The sequence below is a fragment of the Neodiprion pinetum genome, chromosome 4 (assembly GCF_021155775.2).
Source record: "Neodiprion pinetum isolate iyNeoPine1 chromosome 4, iyNeoPine1.2, whole genome shotgun sequence".
In the NCBI taxonomy this organism is placed as follows: Eukaryota; Metazoa; Arthropoda; class Insecta; order Hymenoptera; family Diprionidae; genus Neodiprion; species Neodiprion pinetum.
In genome coordinates this window covers 7,265,183-7,290,778 of record NC_060235.2, presented here as the reverse complement: position 1 = coordinate 7,290,778, position 25,596 = coordinate 7,265,183, and the positions used below count along the sequence as shown (strand labels likewise).

Sequence of the window (25,596 nt, the reverse complement as noted above, 5' to 3'; positions counted from 1 at the left end):
TGGAAATTCGAGCCAAATGTGCAGCTAAGCAGCTACTTAGGGCCATTTGACGCTGCCGGGGCTTTTTGCGCGTTCCTAGCACGGTGCACAGTTCGCATCCTTTATATAATTTGAATGGGAGATTTAGTTAGCGGATTTAAATTTAAAACGAGGACTGATGCGGATATTATCGCACCGCTCCTATTGTACTTCCACCGAACGACCACCTGACGAGTTTTATACGCGGCTTATTGACGCCGTATGTCTTTATCTCTTCGTTAGGGTGAACCTTAAAAAGGTTATTTTTGAATTTCGACTGTCCCACTAAATAATTCAAAAAGTAATTCCCTAATTTTTTTCAAATTTTCACCTCTAATCTAATCCCCCCGCAAAAAGGATGGATTTCTTCATTTCAAATACACGTGTTTCGGATACATTATCGGTATATGTTTTATTGTAAGAGTAGTAATGTTTTGAAAAAATGTGTAACTGCGAGGTTTTAGTGGTCATTAGTGCTACTACGTGAAAAAAAATGTACATCGTCATATACCAGGCAATATCGACAAATTGCACACCGTGGAAATCTGACTTTTTTTTTATTCAGAGGAAGTGAAATTTCGTCTAGCCCACTAAAAACTCGTAGCTACAGATGTTTTTGAACATTGTTACTCCTGCATTAAAATATACATTGTAAATTTGTCCGAAACACGTGTATTTTGAATGGGGAAATCTACCCTCTTACAGGCAGGTGTCAGAGTTGAGATAAAAATGTAAAAAAATTAGGGAATTGTTTTTCAATTATTTAAAGTCGATTTAGGGTTTATGGTTGGGGAAAAAAATCGTCAACACCACGAATACGTTGAATCTATGTATTTTCTCGTCCGGCCGAAGTGAGAATGCGTTGAGAAGATTATTCAGGCAGATAATTCCGAGCAGCAGCCTCGATTTATCCAAAGCGAGGAGAAACAAGCTCGCAAAGCATCTCCCAGTGGGCATATTAAGGTTGAAGGTTGCGGAGCCGTTGAGGGGTTAGTTTTGGTAACAAGCAGGTAAGGTACGCCGTATACGTGACACGGTTAGTAAAGCCAATGCCGGCTTTGTTAAGCTTGAATTCGGAGAGCCTTTGATACGTGTACTTGCGCGCTAACTAACCCGACCCGAAAGGCCCGTTCTACGACTACACGCGATACATTTCCAACTTGCAATTCAATTTCAGCTGGTATACGTAATTTTAATGCCATTGTGGCTTAGTCGCGGAGAGCCATGAAGAGCCCCCGAGACAGAGGGTGACTAACGCAACCCCCGCCGATACTCGCCCTATTCCTTACATGCCGTTCAATTTCGCCTCGTTCGTACTGCGGAGGGCGAAGACACCTGCGGATATTCGCCAAAATTCCATGACTTCGAAAGTCTTGCGAAGAGAGTGCAAACGAATCGAAGGAATTCTGCATACGGCACTGAGAGAAATTTTTAGTTCCGGTTACCGCTCAGTCCTTAATTATTTTCATTTTTTACCACAATCGAAAAATATAGTTCTGGGTAGAAAATGAAAATTAGTTTTCTAGCTGTTACCGAAAAGTCTAGTATCCGTTACTATTCTTTCTCATTACGATCGCTGTTGCTATATTTTCTTGCAACTGTGTTGCGAAAATTTAATGCTCGTGCAACGATAAATTGACGTTAAAGCCTTGCTTAGCTAAAAAAGTAGAGTAAACCTCACAAACTGATTTTGCGTTGCAGTTACCAAAAAAGGATCGACGATAGTGCAAAATGGTTACGCGTACCACGTTTTTCGTAATTCCAACAATATTCAAACAGTTTCTTTAACGATACCCGTGTTACTCAATTTTTCGATTTACTGTAACAAATGAAAATTTTCTCAGTGAGTGATTTTTAACAATTAGCTTGCAATTTTGTGATCTCGTTGTAAACGATAATTGCAAATGTTTCATACAGTCGAATTACACTGTTATTGAATCATGAGGTGTATTTTAGCACCTGTGATGTTATACGGTACCTTTCTTCAATATTTTGTAACAAATGAAACACAGGAACGAATTATTGCTTTCAAAATTACTGAGATATGAAATTTAAAAAATCGATTAAACCAATTTAGTAAAAATTATTTCCAATTCCCTTTAACGATTCTAAACGGTTCCAGAAGATCAGAAAATAATCCGTAAAATTTCAGCACAATAGTTTATAACGTCATCTTACTATACGCGTCTCCAAAATTACAATAAAGGACAATTTTAGACACAGGAAAGTAGAGAAAAGAAACGGTTGTTCCTGGGATTCAGAAGCTGTTATGAAAACATTTCAAAAAAAGTCAGAACATTTCACATGCTGACAAATTAAGAAACGATCTTGTAAGCAAGATTTCAGAAAATGATTTACACATTTTTGTTTTTTTTCATACGCATTCCGTTCATGAAGTTTTCCTCAAATCTTAACTCTGACAGTCTGATAATAATTGTTGTTTTTGTTTCTCCACCGCCTGTGACATCGATTTTCTAGATTTTTGCAGCTATCCATTTCGGAATAGTTGACTTTTCTCCGCAAATTCACAGCAATGAATTTTGACAATCATGTTTTACAACGACAAGAAAGCATTTTTTTCCCGCTTACTGTACAACGTTAAAAAAGGATTTTCAAACATTCTCCATCCATTTTTCCTGTTTCTTTCGTTCATCACCTCACCATGCCGCGAGGTAAAGTAGGTATATAAAGAGGAGAATCTGCGGTGTACAAAGCCCGGTGTCATAACCACTTAGGATCTTGAGAGAGCAAAGATTCTTACCGGGAACGGTAAGCAGCTTTGACTCATAGAGTGGCCGAGGTTATATCTTTATAAATGGATCCACTCAGCCTTGATATACACGGGGTCCATATCGCTCAGCGGATTTGCAAAATTATGCCTTTGTTGGCAAAGGCCTCTTCCCTGTATCTTTTTCACCCTGAGATAACGGCTTTTCTTATAAAAGTGAGAAAAACTTTTACCACCGAAGTCCGCATCGGTCATCATTTTTCCCTTATTTCAACTATTATCAATTTGATTACTATTTTCCGGTTCTACTTTCACATCTCGGACAAGCTCAACGTATTTACACAAGTCTCATGCAGAGTACTGCCGTTTAGTCATTGTTAACCGAAAAAAAAAAAAATGAATAACACGGCACGCAATTGCGATTGATTAATACTCATTGGTTTTCAAGTAACGTTAAGGCCATAAATGGAATACGATTTAACACGTGTAATCCAATTCAGGGTATAAAGTATTTCGAAATAATTTTGTTCACGTCACATAGCGAGTTCAGAGGAAAACTTTGAACTGATCAGAGCATAAGATGCGAATATTTGTAAGGAAACTAAATCAACTCAATTCCATTGTGAATGATTCAACAATAGAGAATTTGTTGGTGAAAATCAATGTCGCAATTCTCAAGGAAATTGTATCGAGTACAATTGAATCAGCGTTGACTGAAGACATGCACATATCACATTGATTGTGGTAAAATTTTCAAAATACTGTTCATGTTTTTGTGGAGAAAAAGCTCTTGACTACCACTCACCGTGTTTCAAATTTCATTCTCTAGAAAATGAGCTGTCTATAATTATAATATATTAGACTTAATTCACTACAACATCAACTAATTATTATTACAACTGACAAATAGACACTTTTTTATTTTCATAAGATCAAATCCGTCGAAAAGTTTAAAGCTTCTTTTACTAATCATGAAATACTAAGCTGTTTGAGAAAGAAAGCTGAATGACCGGAAATAAACGTGACAAATAGTGAACGTGAGAGATTATCAACGACTGGCAAAAAAGATTTCTGCGCTCTTGTTATCCCACGAAGTAACCTGCATTCCTACGATCAAATCATTATCGATCATGCAACTCCGTTGTTCCGGCTTTACCATCAAGAGATACAGGCTATTCGGTTAAGCAAAATTTGATATTTTAAAAAATTGTGAGATAAAACTACGACGTAGATTTATTTATGTTGACAAGATTGCTTTATGGTTCTATTTACATGAAAATAACTTGGGCAAGATGAATGAATAATTGCTAAATAGCGTGCTTCACTCAAACTTCAGCCCTCACTTGTAAGAATGTAAAAATAAAAATTATAGGAAACCCACGAATAATCTTGTTTTCTAAGTATACAAGATATGTGTTCAAATTATTTTTTTCTTGCAATCCTACGTAACGTGATAAAGTGTTTCTATGTTACACTAAATTGCGACATTTATTTTTAAACACCAAAGAATACATAACACCACAAAAGCAGTTTCAATACATTAATATAGTAATTATTATTTCATCGGACGTGTATTTTTGATATTTTAAATCCTAGGACACATGGATATTTAAATTTATATAGTTTCATCTGACAAATGGAATTTCTATAACTTTTTTGAAATTTCAATGCATTAAAACGGGGTCATATTCGTTCTTTTTCACATTGTTTATAAATCCAATTGTAAGTTTTCATTTCATCGTTATAGCATGATCAAAACTGCTAATCGTAATTGGGTTGTCAAAAATTGAGAATGACGCTTATTATTACTCTCTATTTCCACCTAGCTATTTGCCGTTTGAAGACATTCTCATTATTAGTTTTAACACATTCCACAGCAGATCCTGATCAAGTACGTATTTAATTTTTTTACCACCCCTTTTTAATGGTAAACAGAAAAATCCAAAATACATCGCCGACGATGTGACGATACTGGCATTGATGAATATTATTACACATATACTGATGAAAATCGGTAGCTTTGTACGATATTGTTAGTCGCCTACCAATCTATTGCCTAACACAACAATTCGTGATTATAATTGAACTTCAATTATCCAGAAATACATTATTTAAAATAGAGACGAATACAGATTCACGATAAACAGGAATTAATATTCAGATGTAAGCCCCGCTATGTCTATAAAAACAAAATATTACACAGTAATTTTACATTATCTGACATTGTTTCATAGACGAGATAGACGGGTTTAAGTAAATTCGATCATTTTTAATCTTCTGTTGTTGCTTGTGCAGTATCTAATATTATTTCAAACGAAAACGGTGTAAAACTATATCCAAGACCAGTGTAGAATTTGCTCTGGAACTCCACCCTAAAGACGAATAGGACAAATTGTTGAATAAGTCGTATAGAATAGTGATGATTTGTGTTCGTAACTTTTAACAAATGGTAACTTACCAGTGAAGACGCAACGTGTGGAGAAAAGCAGATAACCCTTCCATCAAAACTAGGATACCGACGGTCAGAACTGCCCAAACGGCAAACGCTGCCCACAATATTATACCACCTACGTACCCTTCTTGTGCTAATCCCCTTCGTAACACCATGTCCCAAAGTACTTCAGACAGTTCTAAAAATTGCAGAATAATAACAGTGCCAATTGAAAAAGTAACGTAACATAAAATCACAGGTCACAGATTTATACGCCAAATTTTCAGGAAATTTGGTGAAAAAAAAATTAATTCATTACAGCTGGTTACTTACGTGCATGGGCGAGTGACAAAGCCCAGAGTCGAAGGTAGGAAGCAGTGTGAGACACACTGCCAAGGACGTATTCAATGGTGTGGATTCCCTGATGAATCCATACCTCTGACATTTCTTCTTCTCCTTCGCCGTGTCCGCCTTGAGGGGCAGGGGGATTTGCCGCTGCAGCTCCGGGCGCCCCTTCCACATCGCCATTTTCAGTTCCATGATTGTTCAACTGCGGCAGCGAAGAGTTCGATTAAAGTAAGAGTTCGAATAAAAATGAAGACACGTGAATGTGAGATAAATATTAATAATATAAACCTGATAGTGCTGCCTCTTGTTGCTGCGCATGATCATAACTGGTTTAACTATCAGCATCCAGGGAACGCAGAGGAGCGCAATAATGACTAAAAGTTTTTGCAGAACGCCTTGTCCAGCATACATCCATTCATCGCAGCCTTTCACTTGTGGCGTATCTTTGAAGAGAATCATGTTAATGAAAGTGATGAGTACCGAGGGAGCGCAATACGACGAGTATTTGATATCTGGAATATGAAAATTACAATATTTAGCCTTCGAAACATGATTAACGGTGTAAATTTATTGAGTATTCATTTCGTAGAATGAAACGTACCGGATGCAGGTCCGTATTTTACCCACTTGATGAACATAAGAATGACCATGTACAGGAAAAGGAAAACCAGAAAAATAACTTGGGGTATAAAGAGGGCGAAGATGTTTTCAATTTTTTTGAAGTAAAGGTAATTCCACAGCCCGACGGAAACACCGAATAACATGTGAATGATACCGATGATTATAGAGATCTTCATTTTGTAGGAGTTGAAAAATATGATTTTGTTTTCAGCCAACTGCCAGACTGGATCCATCCCAAATGGATAAGGAGTCTGGTTGAAATCTGTACTGTTCGGATTTAATTGCAACACCGAGCTATGTTGAAGCGTACTGATATTGTAATTGGAGGACCAGTATGATCCGAATATGTTCAAAGATTTCGAGAAGACATCGTTGTAAATTAGCCCCGTATAGATAGAAAACAAGCCCATAAGGAAGACAATGTAACGACCAGCAAAGAATATATTCCAGATTTCATTGTCAGATTTTTGAGCCGCGAGAGGCTTTTCCTTCAGTACCATCCAACCGGCAAATAGAAACATGAGAAGTCCGTGGCCAGAGTCGCCAAACATGACAGCGAATAAGAATGGGAAAGTGATTATAGTGTAAGGGGCAGGATTCATTTCTCTGTATGAGGCAACACCGTATGCATCAATCAATGCCTGGAAACCCTTTGTGAATTTGTTTGTTCGATTGTACGTCGGCGGGTCCTCAAACGTCTGCATACGATTCAAAATCGGTGGTACGGAACTTCCGCTGCGTTCCTGGAAAAATTCAACCATCAGATTTGCAGAATTAAAAACTCGTTACGAGTCACTGAGATTCTGCACAAATGATATCAGAGAGTAAACGATTAATTTAGTAAATCAAGGTATATACGTACAGTTCCACGACGCAAAGCTAGTTGAATAGTCTCGATATCCAATACCGGAACCCAGCACTCGGCTATTAAACACTTTTGGGTAACATCCAAGTTGAACAAGTTGAGAGTATGGTAGATGGCTTTGATCTTTCGCACTTTTACAAACCAATTCTTTATATTCTTAGCCGCAGCTACCAAGACTCGGTGTCGATGATCTTGCGTTTGGCCGAGAACCTGGAAAAAAATATCTCAACTTTTAAAATGAATCTTCAGTAATATGATTTGAGTACGATAATGCAATAGCGGATTATTAAAACTACAATATTGGGATAAAAACACGAGTGTTTAAATTTATGTGTGAAATGACCTACCGTGTTCAAATCTTCGATACGTGTTGTAACACCCATTGCCATTTGACGGCGGTCTGCTGGAGCCTCAGGGCAAGGATAAAGAGTGGCGCGGAAACCTTCGCATATTTTCTTGACACGAGTTTTCAGCTGGTCACCTTGGAAGAATATGATGAAAACCGACTTGTACACTTGGTCGCTCTGCAAGAAGCAAATTAGATTTTTAGAAGAAGACTTGATGGCTATCTTGGCGTACCTGAACATAGTTTTATATCTTTTATACTCACTGATGATGGATCTTCGAGTGGGCTCTCAATTTCAGCCTGACGTAAGAAAACATTTCCACGACAAGCACGCCACAACATGCGTTCAAACGCTGGTATGCGTTCTCTGAGAATAACTCCAGCGACGAAACTATTTATTAAGAATTAAATTTGAAACATACATGTTACAAAAGAATTTGGTGAAATATGTATACATACAGGGCCTAGCTATGGATTTAGATAACGTTATTAGTAACTTTTAGTTTGCCTGGTGTTCATAGAAAATATTTTCCAAATAAATTCAATTGTAGTGTAATACACAGGACAGCGCTGTTCCTGGTATAGAATAAATGAATTTTCTGTTTAACAATAAGTAGATTTTGATTTCGATTTTTGAAAAATATTTTGCTACGTAAAGAGTTTTTTAAAGGTAATCTCTAATATTTTATTCACAAAATACACGTAAGTGTTAAAGGAAACGAATGAAAATATATAGTATGTAACGATGGCAGTTACAGACAGGATATTTTCAAGTTTCAATCCTATTGTTGATTATTCAATAGGTATACACACCAGAGCGAAAAATACTGTATGTATATATGTTGTTTTTTTCTTTTTTCTTTTTTTTTCTTTTTTTTTCTTGTAGAGCGCATCTGAACTTACTACGGCAGCAATATACAAATCTGTCTCGCATAAATCATAAGAGTTAGAAATAAAAAAAGATAAATCATATCGTAGTTGAAGTAAAGAACAATGTGAGTCGATATGATTCAATACTCATTCAATGAAAAGTTTTCAACATCCATTTGAATGACAGGAATATGATATAATAACTCAAATATTTGTGAGGAGACCATGTCGAATTGTGTATAACAGCAGGACGATGATTCTTGCAGCCATGGTCGCTTACATACCTTGGAAGATTTTTAGTTCTTCTCGAATATATTTAATTATAAATTATATATAATATGATAGACTTTCAAAAGACAACAACGACACTCAGACAAAACAACAGCAAACCAAACACTTGCAGCTATTACATGATACGAGAAAAGTATTGTTTAATGAGCATCGCCGGATTATTTGATTTGTTCAGCTTCTGTTTAGTGTTTGAGGTGTTCGGTCTATTTTATGCATTAACAGAATAGAATGTTTCCAAAGATTTCATTAAAGGATGGTAGGAAATGATTTTCAAATTCCAACAACACGATATAATGCAAACAACACGTAGCTAATATTTTTAATTGTACTTTATTTAGGCAATCGATAGCAACCTTATATGCACGTTTTTATTTCAGAATAGATAAATAATCAATCTATGATTTCAGGATCAACAAAGAAGCCCGAGAAAAACATTGAAAAAAAAACAACATAAAAATGAAAATAAGAACTGTCTGGGAAACTATTTGTATATTGTCTGCTGTCTTAAGGAGTAAAATAGTGCTTATTATTGTTAATACAACTATTAGGTGGTCATAGAGGAAAGGGAAATAGGGCAACTACAGGTACGCTACGTTCTATGGTACAACGTATGTATTATTTCATAGAGGTGAAAAAGTGATTCAACAATTAAAGGTTGTTTATTTTCTCATTTTTTATGTTTTTGTTCCGTTTAAATTGTTCAGAATTTGTTCGAGAAAGGATAGATAGCATTCCATAGGCAGGCAGAAGTCCATGAGTGCAAGTCCCAAGGCGTAAGAAAGTCAAGTCGTATGATACTACCATGAAACTTTTACGACTATAGAATGCTAAAAGAGTTTGAGTGTAGCACAATATCAACAATTTATTTCTTGAAGTGAAAAAAGAAAAAAAAAAAAAAAATGAATTTTAGAATCATTGATGAAAAAAAAATGCATCATCTGAGCTCGTACAATATCCAAAAACTTGCTTTTCGTAACACGAACACGATCCGTTAATACTATTTCTGTACGTTTATCAATGACAATGGAAAAAAAAAAAAAGAAAAAGAAAAAGAAAGAAAACTATACATAATTGAAGACGCTGATTCCAAATATTTCGAAGCATTCATACAAGAGGAGACCGCGAGCCAGATAATTATGTACCGGTCTCAGAGTATGCAAACGAACAATACAAGGTGTATATTCGCAGTTCGCTTTCGTAGTCTAATACTAAAATCTTACCATACAAGATGAGCTCGCAGAGATATAGATGAGAGTGAAATTTGATGTGTTAGTAATGTGCGCGGTGAATAACTAAAGTAGGGGTGTTGGTATCATACTAGCACCGATGTTAAAAATAGGGCGGAGTGTAACTAGTCGAGGAGGCATCTAGGTACGTACCCCAGCTGTACAGGACCGAGGGTAGACTGGCGGGCGATATTATCGTCACTAATCAGTGCACGTGTCATGGACTCGGTGGGGTTCAAGCCAGCGTGCTCTTGCTGACGACACAACAGACAAGACACAACCACATTAGCACACTATATACGACCACAATGCTTCAACGCCACTCTGTCTCAACGCGGGTTCTTGGCGTTCATTGTGCTGGTATCAATGAAGGTACTCTTTGCATCTTACGGCTTACGACATTTTCTACCTAGCCGTTTGCCAAAAGGGTAATAAATTGTATTCGAAAAAAGTTTGCCTCAAAGTTCATTTCAATGGTTATCGTTGTGTGTAAAATTTCGTCGCTTTGTTCACGTACGTTTTATGTAAACAATTGTCCAAGCAGCTAAAAAGTCTTCAAGCGTTAGAACCTAGATGTATTCTTTGATGTCGTCAGAGTTGACGGTCCAATATTGTCGGACGCAAACTGTGCGTTTCGACTTGAGAGAATTTAACGAGAAACGCCTCCACGAGGTAATATAGTAAAAATGTGTATACAAAGTCACAAAAAGCGAGAAAACTGATTATCTACACGTGAGGTGTGAAGTGCGTGTTTCTTATTCAAAAAAGAGAAAAAAAAAACAGAACTCAATACTTTGAATTAATATGGTTATTATTTAATTATCGATAAGTTCGAGATTCAGATACTTCGTTGTAATTTTATTACGACAACCGATATCTACCGATATACATGTGATTTGATGATGCAAAATGATGCCTCAAGATGTAAGAGAGTATTTCAATGCCATTGCGCTTGATCCAAATATAAATTGCCATTTTTATTGCTGCAATAAACTTTAAACTCATAGCAAGTCAGAAATTTTCCATCGTTTGCCGTGTCTCTTGGTTGATATATATCTTGTACAAAAGTACACATATAAAAGAACTGACCATTTCAATATGTAAGCGGCAATTCTTATTTGATTCAATATTAATAGACACTTCAAAAAACATAATCGATCGTTTGTTTCTTTTTTGTTTAATTTCTATTCATTATTATTCATTAAAAATTTTTACCCTAAAGTTTCAATCAAACCATTCAAAAATAATAACATCAGTGTACAGAGTGAGTGAGTTGGAGACTGTGTTATAGTTTTATATTGGAGTATATATACACCTGTAAATTATACATACATACACTACATAGTGTGTGCATGATTTTGTACATTGCCTATGAAAAAAAAATAAATAAATAAATAAATAAATAAGTAAAAAATACAATTTTAATGTCGGTTATCGTTTTTGGTACGAGTAATGATGTATATGGTACATGAATGTAAGAGGGGCAAGCATATAAAAAATAAAAAAAACCGCACCGAGCAATATAAATCCAACGATCAAGCAACATGCAGATTTTTTGCCAGGATTGCGAATCTAAGCGGTAGTTAATTTTCTCAGATCTACTCGGTCTTACAATTAATCGTCGAAACGTGAAGCTGCACAAGGCTTTTAGAGCTGACGTTTCTCAACGATAACTTGAGACAACGAACGGATTGAATGTCGCTGCAAATTATCCTGCTAGCCAATTTGACAAATTATAGTTATCGTAAATCTAAGAAAACTAACAAGGAAAAAAGCTGGTGCTGCTAAATGGCAGTGTTAAAAGAAATACATGTTCATACATACCCATGGCCACACCATCATCATTTAAATGTTATTCACATGACATGTCTCTACATGTTTGATCTGAGTAATAAATTTGTCGTATCGTCGCGTATGGGCCAAAAAATAAGAAATAAAAATTGACAAATAAGATTCAAATTTGTTTTCAAAGCGAGCAACAGCTTCGTGTTGACAATAATTCATCGTCAATAATTTCACAAGATTCTTTTACTCATACCTAATTCGTATTAAAAAAAAAGTAGACACTTCTCATTTTCTTCATTTCTCGAATGAAACTGAGCGAGTGTATTAAAAATTCTTCTATCTTGTGCTGCACGATTATTTTGATATTTTTGTCTTTCTTTTTGGTTTACTTATTCATATAATAATACTTGATTTTTCAAAGTAATAAAAAAAAAAACGGAAAAAAAACGTATCAAACAGATATTATCCGATTGGTAACAAATAAACAAAATGTTATTTTCAACAATTAATAGCCAACAGTCGCGTTTGTCTTTCAATAGCATCGATAATTGTCAAAGCATTTTTAAGCTGCATTTTATTCGAGTTAAAACGATCGTCAATTTGAAACACTTACAGGCTTCACAAGCCAAATGGACCATTACTGAAATAAAGCGCAACCATATTCATTTCAAATCATTATTTAGTAATTATTTAATATGCATCTGATACTCGTTCAAAATCCGTTTGGCATACAAACAGAAACTAAAGCTGAGGCTCCGCGTCTTCGGATTTTGTTCGTTTGAACAATACGGTGCCAAGGTTGAATTTTCAAAAATATAGTGTTCAACGACCTGAGCAAACTTGTGTCCGGATCACAAGCGTATAGGATAAAATGTGATACGTCTTGCTTGTCAAGTTTTTGACACGTTGTTTCACCGAACATTCAAAGTTTGTCTTCCCGTAAATGAGGTGAATAATTCTAAAGAGAGAAGAAATTCTTTCTGAATTTGTAACGAAAATGGTCAAATTTTATTCTCAGGGTAGTTAAGTGGCAGGAAATGCCTGTCAGATATGTACTATAAATACTCGTTATGAACCTGACGAAAGATTGGAAATATCTAACATGCGACATTACGATAGCAATAATGGAATATTTTCAACAATGAATCAATAATCAGTGCTATAATTATCATATCTGGTTATTGGATTTGCGAGATAAAATTTCACAGATAAAAATAACGAGAGTACAGAAGTGAAGATAGAAATGGACGATTATAACGAGGTGTAATTTGAAAAGATACGAATAATATGCTGATTAGTTTGTGTCAATCAAATTAAAATTTCAACACCGAATGCAAAGTGGATATCTCATTTGTACGAAGTGATCGTTACGATTATACTTGAAAAATATCATCTCGTTTCAAGTTAATCGCAGCTAATAATGCCTTGACAATTATCAAAATTTCATTACAGATATATTTTTGTAGCATTGGGAATATTGTTTTACAGCTGCAGGCAGACATTGAGCATGAATAGAAAAAAAAAAAATTAAAAAAAATAAATAAATCAATAAATAAATAAAAAAATAAATAACCAACAGATTATCAGAAACAGGGTTGTGCGAACGCCAAAATATAACGTTTGATATCAGCTTGCCTGAGCGGGTTCCTATAGTGCGCTCCTATGGTGTCTGCTGCAATACACAGGTGCTGCAACCACACAACACGCTGACTTATTGCGCTCTCTACCGAACACTTTGTTTCAATGCCTGTCCCAGATTACATGGATATTTAATTGTTTTTTTTTTTTTTTTTTTTTTTTTTTTTTGTATCTTAAATCATATTATTTTCAAAACTGGGATAAGAGCATTATTTTTTTGTATTTCGAAGCAGTATCGCAACACCTTATAGCAAACTAATGCCAAGCCTAACTGCCTAAACTTAATTTAAGCTCTTGGCGTTCATAATTTGACATCTAATGACCGAGTACCATGACGCGGTACAGTGCATAAGGTGCATGTGGTATTAAAATGTTGATGAAAAAAAAGTAGAAAATAATCACACAGAATCATGCATATTGTACAGTCTATGATCCTCGGTCACTATCTTCTATGGTGCAGAGCATAGCGTTCATACAAAGCTTCTAGGGCACTAAAGTTAAATATAAATAAACAAACATTTTCTTATGTCCGCAGTAATGGTATTGCGTCGAAAGAACTATTAAAACAAGACTTTGTTATTGACATCGACAACAAAGGAAGGTATACAAAATCACCTAGCCATCGCAGAGCGTAAACTGTCTACGCAGGCTGCTCTTTTACTATTTCAATAAGGTCGACGAGTTGAAAACGTTCGATATCTTACAAAGTTCTGTTTCGCTTTCCGCCCCAACGAAGCAAAGAACGATTCGTTTTCTTCGGACAGATAACAAAGTATGACGGAATAAATTTTCAGAAAATCATTAAATTAGATTTTATTGTCCAGGCTTCAAATAACGTGTAAGAAGTGAGAGAACAGCGCGCGACAAGGTATTTTGGTCAACATAGAAACTTCTGGAACCCTGCGCTCTGCATTCTGCAGTGTTACGCCACAATTAATTACCCGAGCTTGAGAGCCTGGCCGCCAGCGCGGAGGCCCTCTTCGCCCAGCAGGGTGACTTGCTCTTCCTCGCGGCTCGGGTCTGCCATCTGCGACACGACACCTCCGTGCTCAGCCTGGCAACAGACACGTATCACCCCTCCTCATGCCCTGTCTCCCCACAATGTTCTTTTTTTTTTCTTTTCTTTCTTTTTCCCTCTCAAACTTTGGGACGTGGAAAACCGATTCAAATTACAACGGTATGCGTAATATCGCCCTTGAATTGGGCCGAAGAGAAGGACTTGGATAGGAGGAATTTCATATACCTTCATAGCATTAGGAACGACGTATCGCTTGAATAATTCAACGGCCAACTTTTCTCTTACCTCGATAATTTTTTGCTACCAAAAAGGAAGTCTGGCTAATTTATTATCAACGTTCTGTTACTAATTCTATGAAGTAGAGTACATCAATTTCATAATAATATATACAGTGCTAATACAGTAAGTAGGATGATGCAGGTTTATCATAGTAAGCGACGATTTCTAGTGTGCGAAAAAAAAGAAATTACAGAATTGATAATATAGCAATCAATTAACAACAGCGAAGGATTTCTTCATCACTTATTCCAGTCACTTAGGCATTGATTCTGAATAAAACTATTACCATCATTAGCTCATCTACAAAAATCTCAATCTGTTTAATCGAACAATTGACATTTTATATTCGACAAGCAAAACTGTAAAACGACAAGTAAATTCTAACGTTAACCAACCATATTGTAATGCGAATGTAGAATGCCACCGAAGTAAACTAATCAAGTCTTTACGCCACACAAAGCCTTAAGATAATCGGATCCTGCCAAAATTATCGCGTTTAAATTATAATTTACTACAAAAAGGATGGAAGATTTTTGCCCAGAATTAAAAAGTACACGATTCCTGTTCAAAAACTAATTGTTTGACGCTTATTGAACGTAACAGCTGCAACTAGTATTCTAAAAAATGAAGAAAACATAGCAATGACCAATTCTCATGGTCAAATAGGTCGACAAAGTGAAGAAAAAGGACCGAATACAGATTACATAAGTAATTGATTATTTTAAAGTAATTTATAATGGGTAGTTTGGACGTAACCGTTTAATGTGAATAAATCTCATGCTACTGGATAAATTATCGTACACATGCGTGTGATATTACTCATACCTATTACTCATAATGAATGACGGAAAACTGTATTTCTTGATAAGAGTTTCATACACTTGACAAAGTAGACAAGCATTCTTATATAAATTACTCGCGCTAAATTGTATAAAATATATTGTAGTATCAAAATATCAAATTCAAACGTTGAAAAGTGAGAAAAAAAAATATCGTTACATTTTTATAACACAAATTGACGAATAATTCAAATCAACAAATGGAACATTTATGTATTACACGTAACAACTTGAAGGTTCATAACAATTGGAAAGTGTAAATTTGATTATGTAAAAAATTTGTTTTTATAACAAAATCGTGGATGTTTATACGAATAGAATCAAATTATTAACCGCGATTATAGATGTTGAGAGCAGAAATATGAGTTCAAAGTAAATCTTTAGCGATCGGATGCCAAAATTACGGAAGAATTAGCAGGATCAATCCATGCTGCGGCTTGTGACATGTTCATGCATAGTTAACGCTTACTTGCTGTATGTAACGTAGGTGATAATTCAGTTTGCTAATAAGCAACGTGGTTTTATACCAAGCTGATAAGATAAATCAATACATCGGTTTACAGTACCAGTTAACACTGATCTAAAAATTATCTTTCAAAGCGGGAGGAACTGACTTTATAAACCAGCAATAGAAAATAGAGAGATACGTAATACGCGTTACTTCTGAGAAGAAATTGAAAAATTTTCAAAGCATGCGAATTTGAAATTGCGGACAAGAAGTTTATAATTTCATAGGTCGGATCACGTGACTAATTGATTTACAAATCTTACGATCATTCATATTGTTCTGATTACTACATGTAAGTAAATCCACTCAATGTCACAACTTGTGATAAGATTTAACGTTTGAAAAGATAAAAGTGATTCTTTGCTTCCAAAATCGTTAAATAATGGAAGTAAAAATAGAATCTAAAAATGAAATGCTAAAGGTGTTGAAGTGGTTTGCAGTGTTATTAATTTTGTATTACTGATTCAAATTATAAGCGTGAAATAGTTTTTTTTTACTATTGTCACTTCATTCTCTTGACTTCGTACAGCCCATTAACTTTTTTACATTTGCCCACATTATCCAACAAATTATCCCACTTGGACAGTTTACGTAAAAATGTGTACATTTTTTACAGATAACTTATATTACGAGTTACCGTGTTACGTTATGTAAAGGCTTAGTGTTTAATGAATGATTTGTGGAAATAAAGATGAATTTAACGCATATTTCTTAGCCATATGAAAATCCTATTTTCCCATGTATGAAATTATAAAGCTTCATGCTTTACTTCCGTGACGTAATAGATCCAACAAAGGAAATAACGATTATATTTCATACTCAGTGTCACGACAGAGAAACCTTGATACTATATGACGTAGTAGCATGTGACTTAAAGACGAGGTCAAATCACTGCCTACTTTCTACCATGGCTGGCTAAATTTATGCTATGTATGTATAAATGTACCCAACTTCTAAGGACGCGGACTATTTAGTATGATATAGAGAAATAAAACGTCTGCATATATTATATTATATAATATATTAGTATGGAGCAAATAATTGACATCGATTAATTCTAATCAACTCAAACTACCAGAGAATGAGAATTTTCAGTTAGAACAATCGTAATAGTAAGTCAGGCCATTTGTAAGTATAGGCGGTAAAAAAAAAAAACGTACACTACTCAATGCCTGGAACTATAATTAAGTGGCAGAATTGATTTATGATTTCAGTTTAATCTCCAAAGATACGAGTATCAAAACGTAATTGATTTTTAGACACTTTAATCTCGATTCTGATGAAATTGATTTTCATGATTAATAATGGATTAAAAAGAGAACTAGGATTTCACAAACGCTGATATATTTCATCTTTTTTCAAGTTTGTTTCAAGATAACGTATAAATTCTTGGTTCGATTCGCAGACAACGTTCAACTAATTTCATCATATTTCCGATAGTTTGAATAGCAGAATACATCGTTAGAACTGATTCGGATCCGGCTGTTACCTACATTCACGACTGTATTCAAATTACACCCAGATAAAAATCCCGTTTTATCTCATGCTTGAACAAGCAACGTTATATCGAAAGAAACGATTATCATCTCGATCACACTTCCGGCATACTGACAAAATGACAAATATACTTGTACAGACAAAAAGGAAAAAAAAAAAAACAGGCACAGCGGTCTGTTTCCAGTTTTCAACAAACGATACAAGGTTTACCAATAAACTGACGATTCGATATACGTTCATAGGTTGAAAAACATAACTACGATAAGCCCCACAATCATACGAAGAAATTTTTTTTTTTATACGTGCATTGGAACTGGCCAAGACAACAATTAAACGTGTGTAATTTTTCAAACCTTGGAAGTGTTTGGGTTTTATTAGGAGGAAACTTGTGTTGGTCACAATACATAATTCGTGCCGTTCGTTGTTTTGTATGCCGAGAAAAATGTCAACCAGACGGACGATCATGCGCTGGTATTATTTCTTAATCGGCATTGAAGTTAACAAGAACAGTACGAAGTGACGGGCAAAGGAGTTGCTTGAAATGTAATAACGGGGAGACAGAGCGTAACAAGTGACTTGTGTCTGTTGCAAGGCTGCAACCTTTGTTAGTTGGCAACAATGACACATAAACATCCCTAGAATCACTCAACAAAATAATTAGTAACATTAAACCCAGACAGCGTCACAGGCTTATTCTTTTTTCGTTTCGTATCTTGTTTCGATTTTTATTTTTATTTTTTTTTTTTTTTTTTTTTTCATCCAACTAATATCCGTATTAGTCTTACTTTTATCAAGTAATACATACTAACAAAACGAATGGTGTTTTATTTCATTCGTGGTAAGTAAAGTGCCATGGCATTCTGTTAGGATTTGAAGAAGCAGAGAAAAATAACTAGCATCAGGTACTGTGGTGCAAATTTTATAAATTTTTCATGCATTTTGAGATCTCGGATTGTTTTTTCTTTTTTCTTTTTTTCTTTCATATTTTAATTAGCTACGCAAAGCGCCATCCGTATACAATTTACAATCGTGTATGTCGAATGAAGATTCTTATAAGCGGAAACTGATAATATATATGTTTGCAATGAAACCATTATACTTCAGTAAAGTATAAAGTTAATTTTAGATATTCACATTCAGCAGCATACGAGTAGCAGTAAGAACTAAAAAATTAACGTATGATAATGACAAACCAGGTTTTGTCTTTGAAGAATGAAAAGTTTCTTTCTGTTTGAGTATAAATATGCTTGTGGCAAAATGTTGAAATGAAATATTTGTTGGAGGCTTCGGATCTCTTTCAATTCAAAGATACTACTGCATCGATGTTAATGTTAATTTTCCAAAATGTTATATAATTCACAAACTAAACATCGTGCAAATACGTTTAGTACTATTTGCGAATAAAATGGCTGTGTGAAAACCAATGAATATCAAAATATTCTTCTTTGCCCTTCACCGATTGAAATTAGATTACTTTTCAAATAATATTAGTAAAAAAATTTCTTAAAATAGCTTCCTACTGATATTTGGAAACACAAATCAGGATTAAAAAACAATATCTTTTGTGGATTTCAAAGAATATGTTGTTACCACGATTAGCGATTACGGCTGAAATTGGTAATAGTTTGACTCTAATTTCCTCAGCTATTGTTTAGACGCTTTACATAAGTATTCTTACACCTCAAAAGTAGATATCTATGACCGCTTGACGTGTTTGATGGAAAACTTTTTATGACGCAGTGTCTCTGCAGCAGTTAATAACTCTTGCGAAGTATAATTAGCTGCTTTTGTTTGGAAATGTAACACGCCTTGCCTCACATCTGAACGCAGTTAATGTAGAAGCACTTCTTGTAAAATAGAAGTCACAGGACTTATTAAAGATGTTCGTAACGCGATACATAAAATACAATTGATCACATGGTAGTAAAATAATTCATTCTTTAGTACATTCTCCTTTCACAATAATATCAAAAAACTTTATTACGAATATCATGTGATAATATGATTCTTCATCTGCTGAATAATAATCATGTAAAAGAAAATTTTCTTTCAACCAACATCAGCCGGTCAGGAATATCTCTTTCATCGGAGGAGCACATAAACCACATTAATGTTAAAATCGACTTTTCTTTTTTACAAAATTACAAGTCCACAGCCATGATATACCCGCCCTTCTTACGTATGTTAATAGAACAGTTAATGATTCGGTACTTAAATCCTTCCATACCAATTGTTATATAACACAGAACGAATATAAAGGGTGATTTTACAAAACCAAGAAAATAAAAAAGGAAAAAAATTATAATTATCTTCAGTATCGAATATATATCCCCTGACATAAGAAAAAAGGGAAATTAGATTCTTACCTCTTCAAAGAAAACCTGAGTCTTTCTCAGTATGTGCTTCAGTTCGGTCAGCTCTAGGAAATTACGCTTTAGAGCTTCAGCGTTTTGGTTCACTTCACGCAGCTCATTTTCAAGCTTCTCAAAAGTCGCTTCAAGATCTATCATTTCTCGGGGCTGCGGCGCCTCCGGATTTTCACCGGTATCGAGCATTGGGATTCCATCCTTCTTAATTTCTTTTTCCAAATACCGCAATTTCCTCTCCATTTCGTCGCATCTCCGTACCTCGTTGACAAATTTTCGTTGGAACGCATTGACGTCTGGATTTAACTGCCCAATCACAAAGTCAGTGTAAATAAAGTTACTTCTCAAGTTATAAAGCAAAAGTTATTACAAGACTTATTTGACAAGCAGAAGACCTGATTTCATCAAGCAAATAAATGTACGATATTCAAAGAAGAGACATTCAGGCAAATTTAATACAAAATTTCAGAAATCAGACAAATTTTCTATGCTTAAAGTTTGCAAACTTTTCTAATTTTCTGACTGAACAATTCGTCATTCCCATATTATTCTTCTAATTCTCATGTTGATCAGATTAAACTATAAATTCATTTTATGCCATTGAGCGAAATGAAGGTAAGCAGGCTACTCAAGAAGGTAAAATAGGAGTTGTAACAACATGATAAACGTAGGACATAGACTACAACATACTTTCCCTAAATTCCAAAGATCCTATCAGATGTTCAGTTTGTAACAAACCTAAGTTTAAGGAAAAGATTTGACAAATTGATACATTTAGATGTAAAGAAGTTTCTAAATCCATTGAATGGTATAAAAATTAGTCTCCACGTTACAGTTTGAGAGCAAAAAAAAAATGAATATTTAGCTAGTTCTTATGCGCGTCCAGTGACGATAACGAGCAATGGTGAAACATAATTTGTCGATCAACATCTGAAACTTTTCTTATACTGAGTCGATAACTATAGTTGGCGAATAATGAAAGTTTACTGTACAGCCATAAAATTGTAAAAAATCTTCTAGAATTATTGCTGCAAAAGTTGCTAATGTTGTTCACAACCTAAGACGACAGTGGCAATTGGACGAAGGTTGTGTGGTGAAAAAATATTTTCTGAGACAATGCTCAAACGATTCTTGGTTGAGAATCAATTACTTCCGATAGAGGATAACAATATCTGTAGAACGTACACATCGCATAAAATTGACGACGGAATTTTCCCCACCCGTCATTCCGCTCTTACAATTAACATGGAAATTTCACAATTGGTACAATAAGATGTGACCAGGCGATCAATACGGATGTATGGAAGGAGGAAAATTACCATGCGAGAGGTTAAAAATATTCGGGGTTATGATATCGCCTAGGAGTATAATATCGTACGAATTAAATTAGGAGTTTTAAACTCACGTCGCGGAATTGAACGAGGCCCAATTCTCCGAGCTCGGACACGCAGGCATAAGCTGCTTCGCTTTGGAGGAAGAGCTGACACAAGGTCATCTCCTCGCTCCGAAAAAGGGATCCCATCTTTGCGTTTGTTCTATGAAAAAAACTGCCGTCAAAATAACTGTCACTGTACAGTGTATCTAGATTTTCATTACCGGGTCAAAAGCTCGGCCCGGACGTCGATTTCGGTCGAAACTCTTCGGCACGATCAAATTACCACCAACGTAGACCGAAGACTGCCGACTAGTCACTGCTCACTGCTGCAATCCGTTCCGCCCACTCGGCTCTCGCTTGCTGAATACTATGAATAGAACACGAAAGATGCCGAAGCTGTGCAAAAGCCGACTTTAACCGAACGCCGATCGATTGATCGGTCACGCGCCGCCTCCCTTCGGAAGAAAAAATACGGCGGAAAATTGATGACACATAAAACCGTGCGTAAAGCCGTTCAGAACAGGTGTGCATATACATATGGGTATCCGTCGGTATTGTAGGAAATCACAGATATAGGGAAAAAAATTGGACGGTAGGTGTTGAGTATTAGCCCTCTTTGTGTTAAGAGATAAAAAAGAGAAGGAAAATCTTCTTATCGGTATATCGGTTGACTGTGCCGGCATTGTAGAATGCACACTGAACGGCTGGACTGGTAGGTGTCGGTAAATTGATAATGCAATTTTTCTGGCACTTCAACTGCTTCAACTAAGCGTTGACTGAAGATACATCCTCAGTCAACGTATAGCCGAATAACATAACCTCGTTTTATTGCAACCTCATATGCCTCATTCCGTGCGTATGTCCAATAAATGTTATTTGGAACAATTTTTTTATTTCATCCATTGATTGACAAACTGTCCAACTGCCGGATTCACTGTCGCGAATATCATTTGACATCTTTGGCACGAATAGATAATTTGATTTTACGCTCGCAAATGGTCCTAGAACATTGGCGCCATCTACGCCAAATTTGACGTTTATGGGCCCCCATCTTATTTCTATGGCCGTGTTCGAAAATTGACTGACAGTACTGTCAGCAATCTTTTATCTCTTCTGCGCTTTCAAGTTCGTGAATAGCTCTGACTCTGTCCTAGGGAATTTTGAGTACTGTCAGTCAATTTACGAACATGGCCTATGTCAGCTAATCGCAGCGACGCTTCCGCGGCAAGACGAGAATCGACGCTACGCTCTTTGACAAGGGTTTTGCTCTCTGGGTCTTGGAAGTATTCTCGATATCGAAAAGCATGTTAGTACTGCGGACTTAGTCGGTAATATATATACTCGTAAGTGTTGAACGCCTCTTGCGGGAGTAGAGGGAAAATTTGTTTATTGCTACGGATTTATTGGTTATACACCGATCGCGAATTGTTGTATTTTCGGTTGTATTAGGGCCAAAAGTCGATGTAGAATTTGCAGAGTGAATCGGGAAAAACTTAAGAAACAGTATTTCCTTGCAAGCATGGAAGTTGCATTGCACAAAGTTGAGCTACACGCTGACGTTTATATGGTCTGTCTTCAACATGCCTTGTCGACAGAGAATTTTGAAGTTATGGGACTGCTCATTGGAAATGTAAGTGATCTTTACTGTTTTACATATTTCGTATCGAAACGTCGAGATAATTCCTGGGTTTTCTATGAATTGTAATTTTATTTTCATCAAACTTACACGTCAAAATTCTGTTTATGGAAGATCACAGCTCATTGACAGCGTAGATAGAGATTTAAAAAACCTGAAAATTTTACAGCTAGAGTCTGGAATTGCCAACGTATCTGCTGTGAAAATACTGCGGCGATCGGACAAAAAAAAAGATCGCGTAGAAATATCATCGGAACAAGTTTTGAAAGCAGCGGCGGAGGCGGAACGATTGACAATTGAACTTAATCGTCCGATGCGTGTACTTGGCTGGTACCATTCTCATCCCCATATCACAGTTTGGCCGTCACATGTTGGTAAGAATAACAATTACCCAAGAAAATAGTAAATTAGTGACCGTGTAGTATTTCATATGATCTCATTGCTTACTTTTGTTTCAGATGTTAGAACACAAGCCACCTATCAGACAATGGACCATGGATTTGTGGGGTTGATATTTTCAGTTTTTTCAGAAGGCAAAGATTCGAAGGTGAAACTTTTCTCATAATATTTAATAATGCAAATTGCAAATTATTAATCTAGTGGCTTCTAAGCCTGATTGATTATTGTTTTTATCTACGTTAATTTTTTACAGGAACAAGAAGCACTTGTAACCTGCTTTCAGTCGCATAATGGAGAAGCAACTGAGATACCATTAGAAATTCTATACACCCCTGACCTTTCGGAACAGTGTCTAAAAGTGAGTTGGAATAATTGCATGAACACTGTATTCTAAAATTGATGTGACAAGCTGCAGTTTCAGTACATAAACGAAATATTCTCATCTATGAAATTTTTTTTTAACTTTTTCACATCTTTAGACAATGACAGATCTACCAAAGATTTTGGTCCAAGAAGAAGAAGACAGCGCAGAAGCTTGTAAAAATCACCCAGATTTGATGGCTACTATTCACAATCGCGCAGGTTTGTACAATCACAGGTGCAACTATAGGCAGAATTACAGTCAGCAAAGCTGAACAATATTTTTATTATTTTGCAATTCATGAATTTGAAAACTTTCTTTCAGTTCATACAAGGGCTTTGGCGCATATAACGGATATTGTAACGAGACCTTTGGTGTCAATATTTGAGACAAGGCTAGCCCTGAACAAAACGCGGGCTACGTTCTTGCAGAAACAACTTGCTGAATTACAAAACATGTGTACAGAATCAATGAAACTTTAAAAGTCTGAATGTAAAGGGTAAAAAACGACGTTAAGCGGATCAAAAAAGTATACCATTGTACAGGAAGTGTCTATTATTTAAAACAAACGTTGAATGTGATATTCGTCGTAGTACCCGTATCGTTTCCCAATCTAATGTTAGACACTGCTATTTTTTAATTAAATATATGGTTTATTTACAAGCTCTTAGCAATAGTCTGAATTCTGTATTTTCACTAGAATACATATTTACTCTCTTTTATGTAAGAAGTGAGAGCTTTTGTTATTTATAAAAATAATTTTTTATATCTATAGTGCCTAATTTGATAGATATCTTATAAAATATAACTATGTTATCTAGATATGGAAAGAAGAGAAGGAAAATATTAGCCTCGTGCACGATAAGATGCAAAAATTTGAAAATAAATTTTTAACAACTAATTTCCGTAATTCGTCGCAAGTCAATAAAATCCACAAGTTCATTGTTGACGCATTCATAGAAGGTCGTCGGCCAGACGAGAATGCGTGATTTTTTTATACTTCTATTTTCCTAGGCAGTTCTTCCATTTCTTTGGTGCATTTTTATTACCAAATTAAGTATCACGATACTGATTCCATGCTTCGTTTCTTATTGGCGAAATTTCAATTCAGTCTCGTCGAATTATAGTTTTGTTTCAAATCTACTGAATTGCATTTGCGAACACAATAACGTAACACGTAAACACGTTGAGTGTGTTATACATTCTATAATGAATGGAATCTTCCGTAATGCAAAATTATTGGATTAATCAGTCGCTGTACTCGCCAATGATACGTAAACAATCAACAACATTGTTGTTTGTTTTCACCTTTGTATATTTACAGTTTTCACGATCAATTCAGTATCACTTTCAACAATTCCCACAACGTGCTCAAAACGTTATCTACAGATTGTCTAATGCTCCTCGAATATCCTTAAATCCTGTAATTATCCTGAAAAACAAAAATTGCTCCTTAAGTCCTGGAAAAATCCTGATATATTTTGATTCATCATGGAACAGTTGACGTAATACATTTTTGATCGAAACTTGTGACATTTAATTTATAATACGCGGTCTTGAATGCGTTAAATTTTAGCAGACGAACCATGCAGTCGTTAGTAATTCATTCTGTATATAAACTGCTTTACATATATTTTTATTTAACACCTAACCAAATTATATTGTTTTTAAAATTTTTTAAGAAAATGAAGTAAAGATCTTCGAATTTTTTAATTATTTTCCCACCAATTACTGTAATAGTCCTGAAATCTAAATTCTCGCTTGCAGTACACACCCTGTGACTATCAAATTTTTCAGAGTAATTATTGTGTTGTCCAAACAAAATAACCCAAGTTCTAAAAACTTGATGCGTCAGTTCGATGTTAGTGTTATCTAGTGATTTTCATTTTTTAGATTCAAATATTCGCGCGGGCCGTGTTCGCCGTAATTGGTTTAAATCAATTTCGAACGTACGCGTCGGCGTCTGCTCTTTTCCATCGTAAATAAACCCGAAAACCATTTTACAAAAATTATATAAATTTTCCTCGCCTTCATCGGGCTATACACGTTCCCTGCAAAGCCTACATAATTATAATCTACAATTATAACGCTGGGGGTAAATCAATATTGTGTAGTATTCGAACATCCTCTCGTGCGAGAATTCCGGTAACG

At 35.4% G+C, this 25,596-nt stretch overlaps 2 protein-coding genes across 5 annotated transcripts; one reads left to right on the top strand and one right to left on the bottom strand.

Annotated features, from left to right (window-relative positions):
* Nucleotides 1–4,539: 4,539 nt before the first annotated feature.
* Nucleotides 4,540–21,425, bottom strand: Vha100-1 (V-type ATPase subunit a family protein Vha100-1). 4 transcript variants are annotated; one of them, XM_046620160.2, is made up of 12 exons: nucleotides 21,271–21,425; nucleotides 21,080–21,209; nucleotides 19,675–19,980; nucleotides 14,109–14,221; nucleotides 7,622–7,748; nucleotides 7,359–7,535; nucleotides 7,009–7,221; nucleotides 6,127–6,889; nucleotides 5,814–6,037; nucleotides 5,511–5,727; nucleotides 5,205–5,376; nucleotides 4,540–5,118 (listed from the first exon to the last, which is right to left on the bottom strand). In XM_046620160.2, the coding sequence occupies exons 2-12, from the start codon at nucleotides 21,194–21,196 to the stop codon at nucleotides 5,016–5,018; spliced, it is 2,532 nt and encodes an 843-aa protein (XP_046476116.1). In that variant the 5' UTR covers nucleotides 21,197–21,209; nucleotides 21,271–21,425; the 3' UTR covers nucleotides 4,540–5,015. The 4 variants fall into 4 exon arrangements, with proteins under 4 accessions (XP_046476116.1, XP_046476118.1, XP_046476119.1 ...); XM_046620162.2 differs by having other exon boundaries at nucleotides 14,109–14,194; XM_046620163.2 differs by lacking the exon at nucleotides 14,109–14,221 and adding an exon at nucleotides 13,165–13,217.
* A 684-nt stretch (nucleotides 21,426–22,109) lies between these two features.
* LOC124216756 (lys-63-specific deubiquitinase BRCC36) lies at nucleotides 22,110–24,346 on the top strand. The gene is made up of 6 exons (XM_046621667.1): nucleotides 22,110–22,679; nucleotides 22,855–23,059; nucleotides 23,144–23,232; nucleotides 23,338–23,442; nucleotides 23,564–23,666; nucleotides 23,770–24,346. The coding sequence occupies exons 1-6, from the start codon at nucleotides 22,569–22,571 to the stop codon at nucleotides 23,925–23,927; spliced, it is 771 nt and encodes a 256-aa protein (XP_046477623.1). The 5' UTR covers nucleotides 22,110–22,568; the 3' UTR covers nucleotides 23,928–24,346.
* Nucleotides 24,347–25,596: the final 1,250 nt, after the last annotated feature.

What these genes read in the sequence shown, in the direction of transcription:
- LOC124216756 (XM_046621667.1), top strand. Translation starts at nt 22,569, where the DNA reads ATGGAAGTTGCATTGCACAAAGTTGAGCTACACGCTGACGTTTATATG. An exon ending in TGGGACTGCTCATTGGAAAT is followed by an intron (nt 22,680 to 22,854) that starts GTAAGTGATCTT and finishes AAAATTTTACAG; the next exon opens with CTAGAGTCTGGAATTGCCAA. An exon ending in TTTCGGAACAGTGTCTAAAA is followed by an intron (nt 23,443 to 23,563) that starts GTGAGTTGGAAT and finishes TCACATCTTTAG; the next exon opens with ACAATGACAGATCTACCAAA.
- Vha100-1 (XM_046620160.2), bottom strand. Translation starts at nt 21,196, where the DNA reads ATGGGATCCCTTTTTCGGAGCGAGGAGATGACCTTGTGTCAGCTCTTC. An exon ending in CTCAGGTTTTCTTTGAAGAG is followed by an intron (nt 14,222 to 19,674) that starts GTAAGAATCTAA and finishes GTCTGTTGCCAG; the next exon opens with GCTGAGCACGGAGGTGTCGT. An exon ending in GTATCGAAGATTTGAACACG is followed by an intron (nt 7,222 to 7,358) that starts GTAGGTCATTTC and finishes ATTTTTTTCCAG; the next exon opens with GTTCTCGGCCAAACGCAAGA.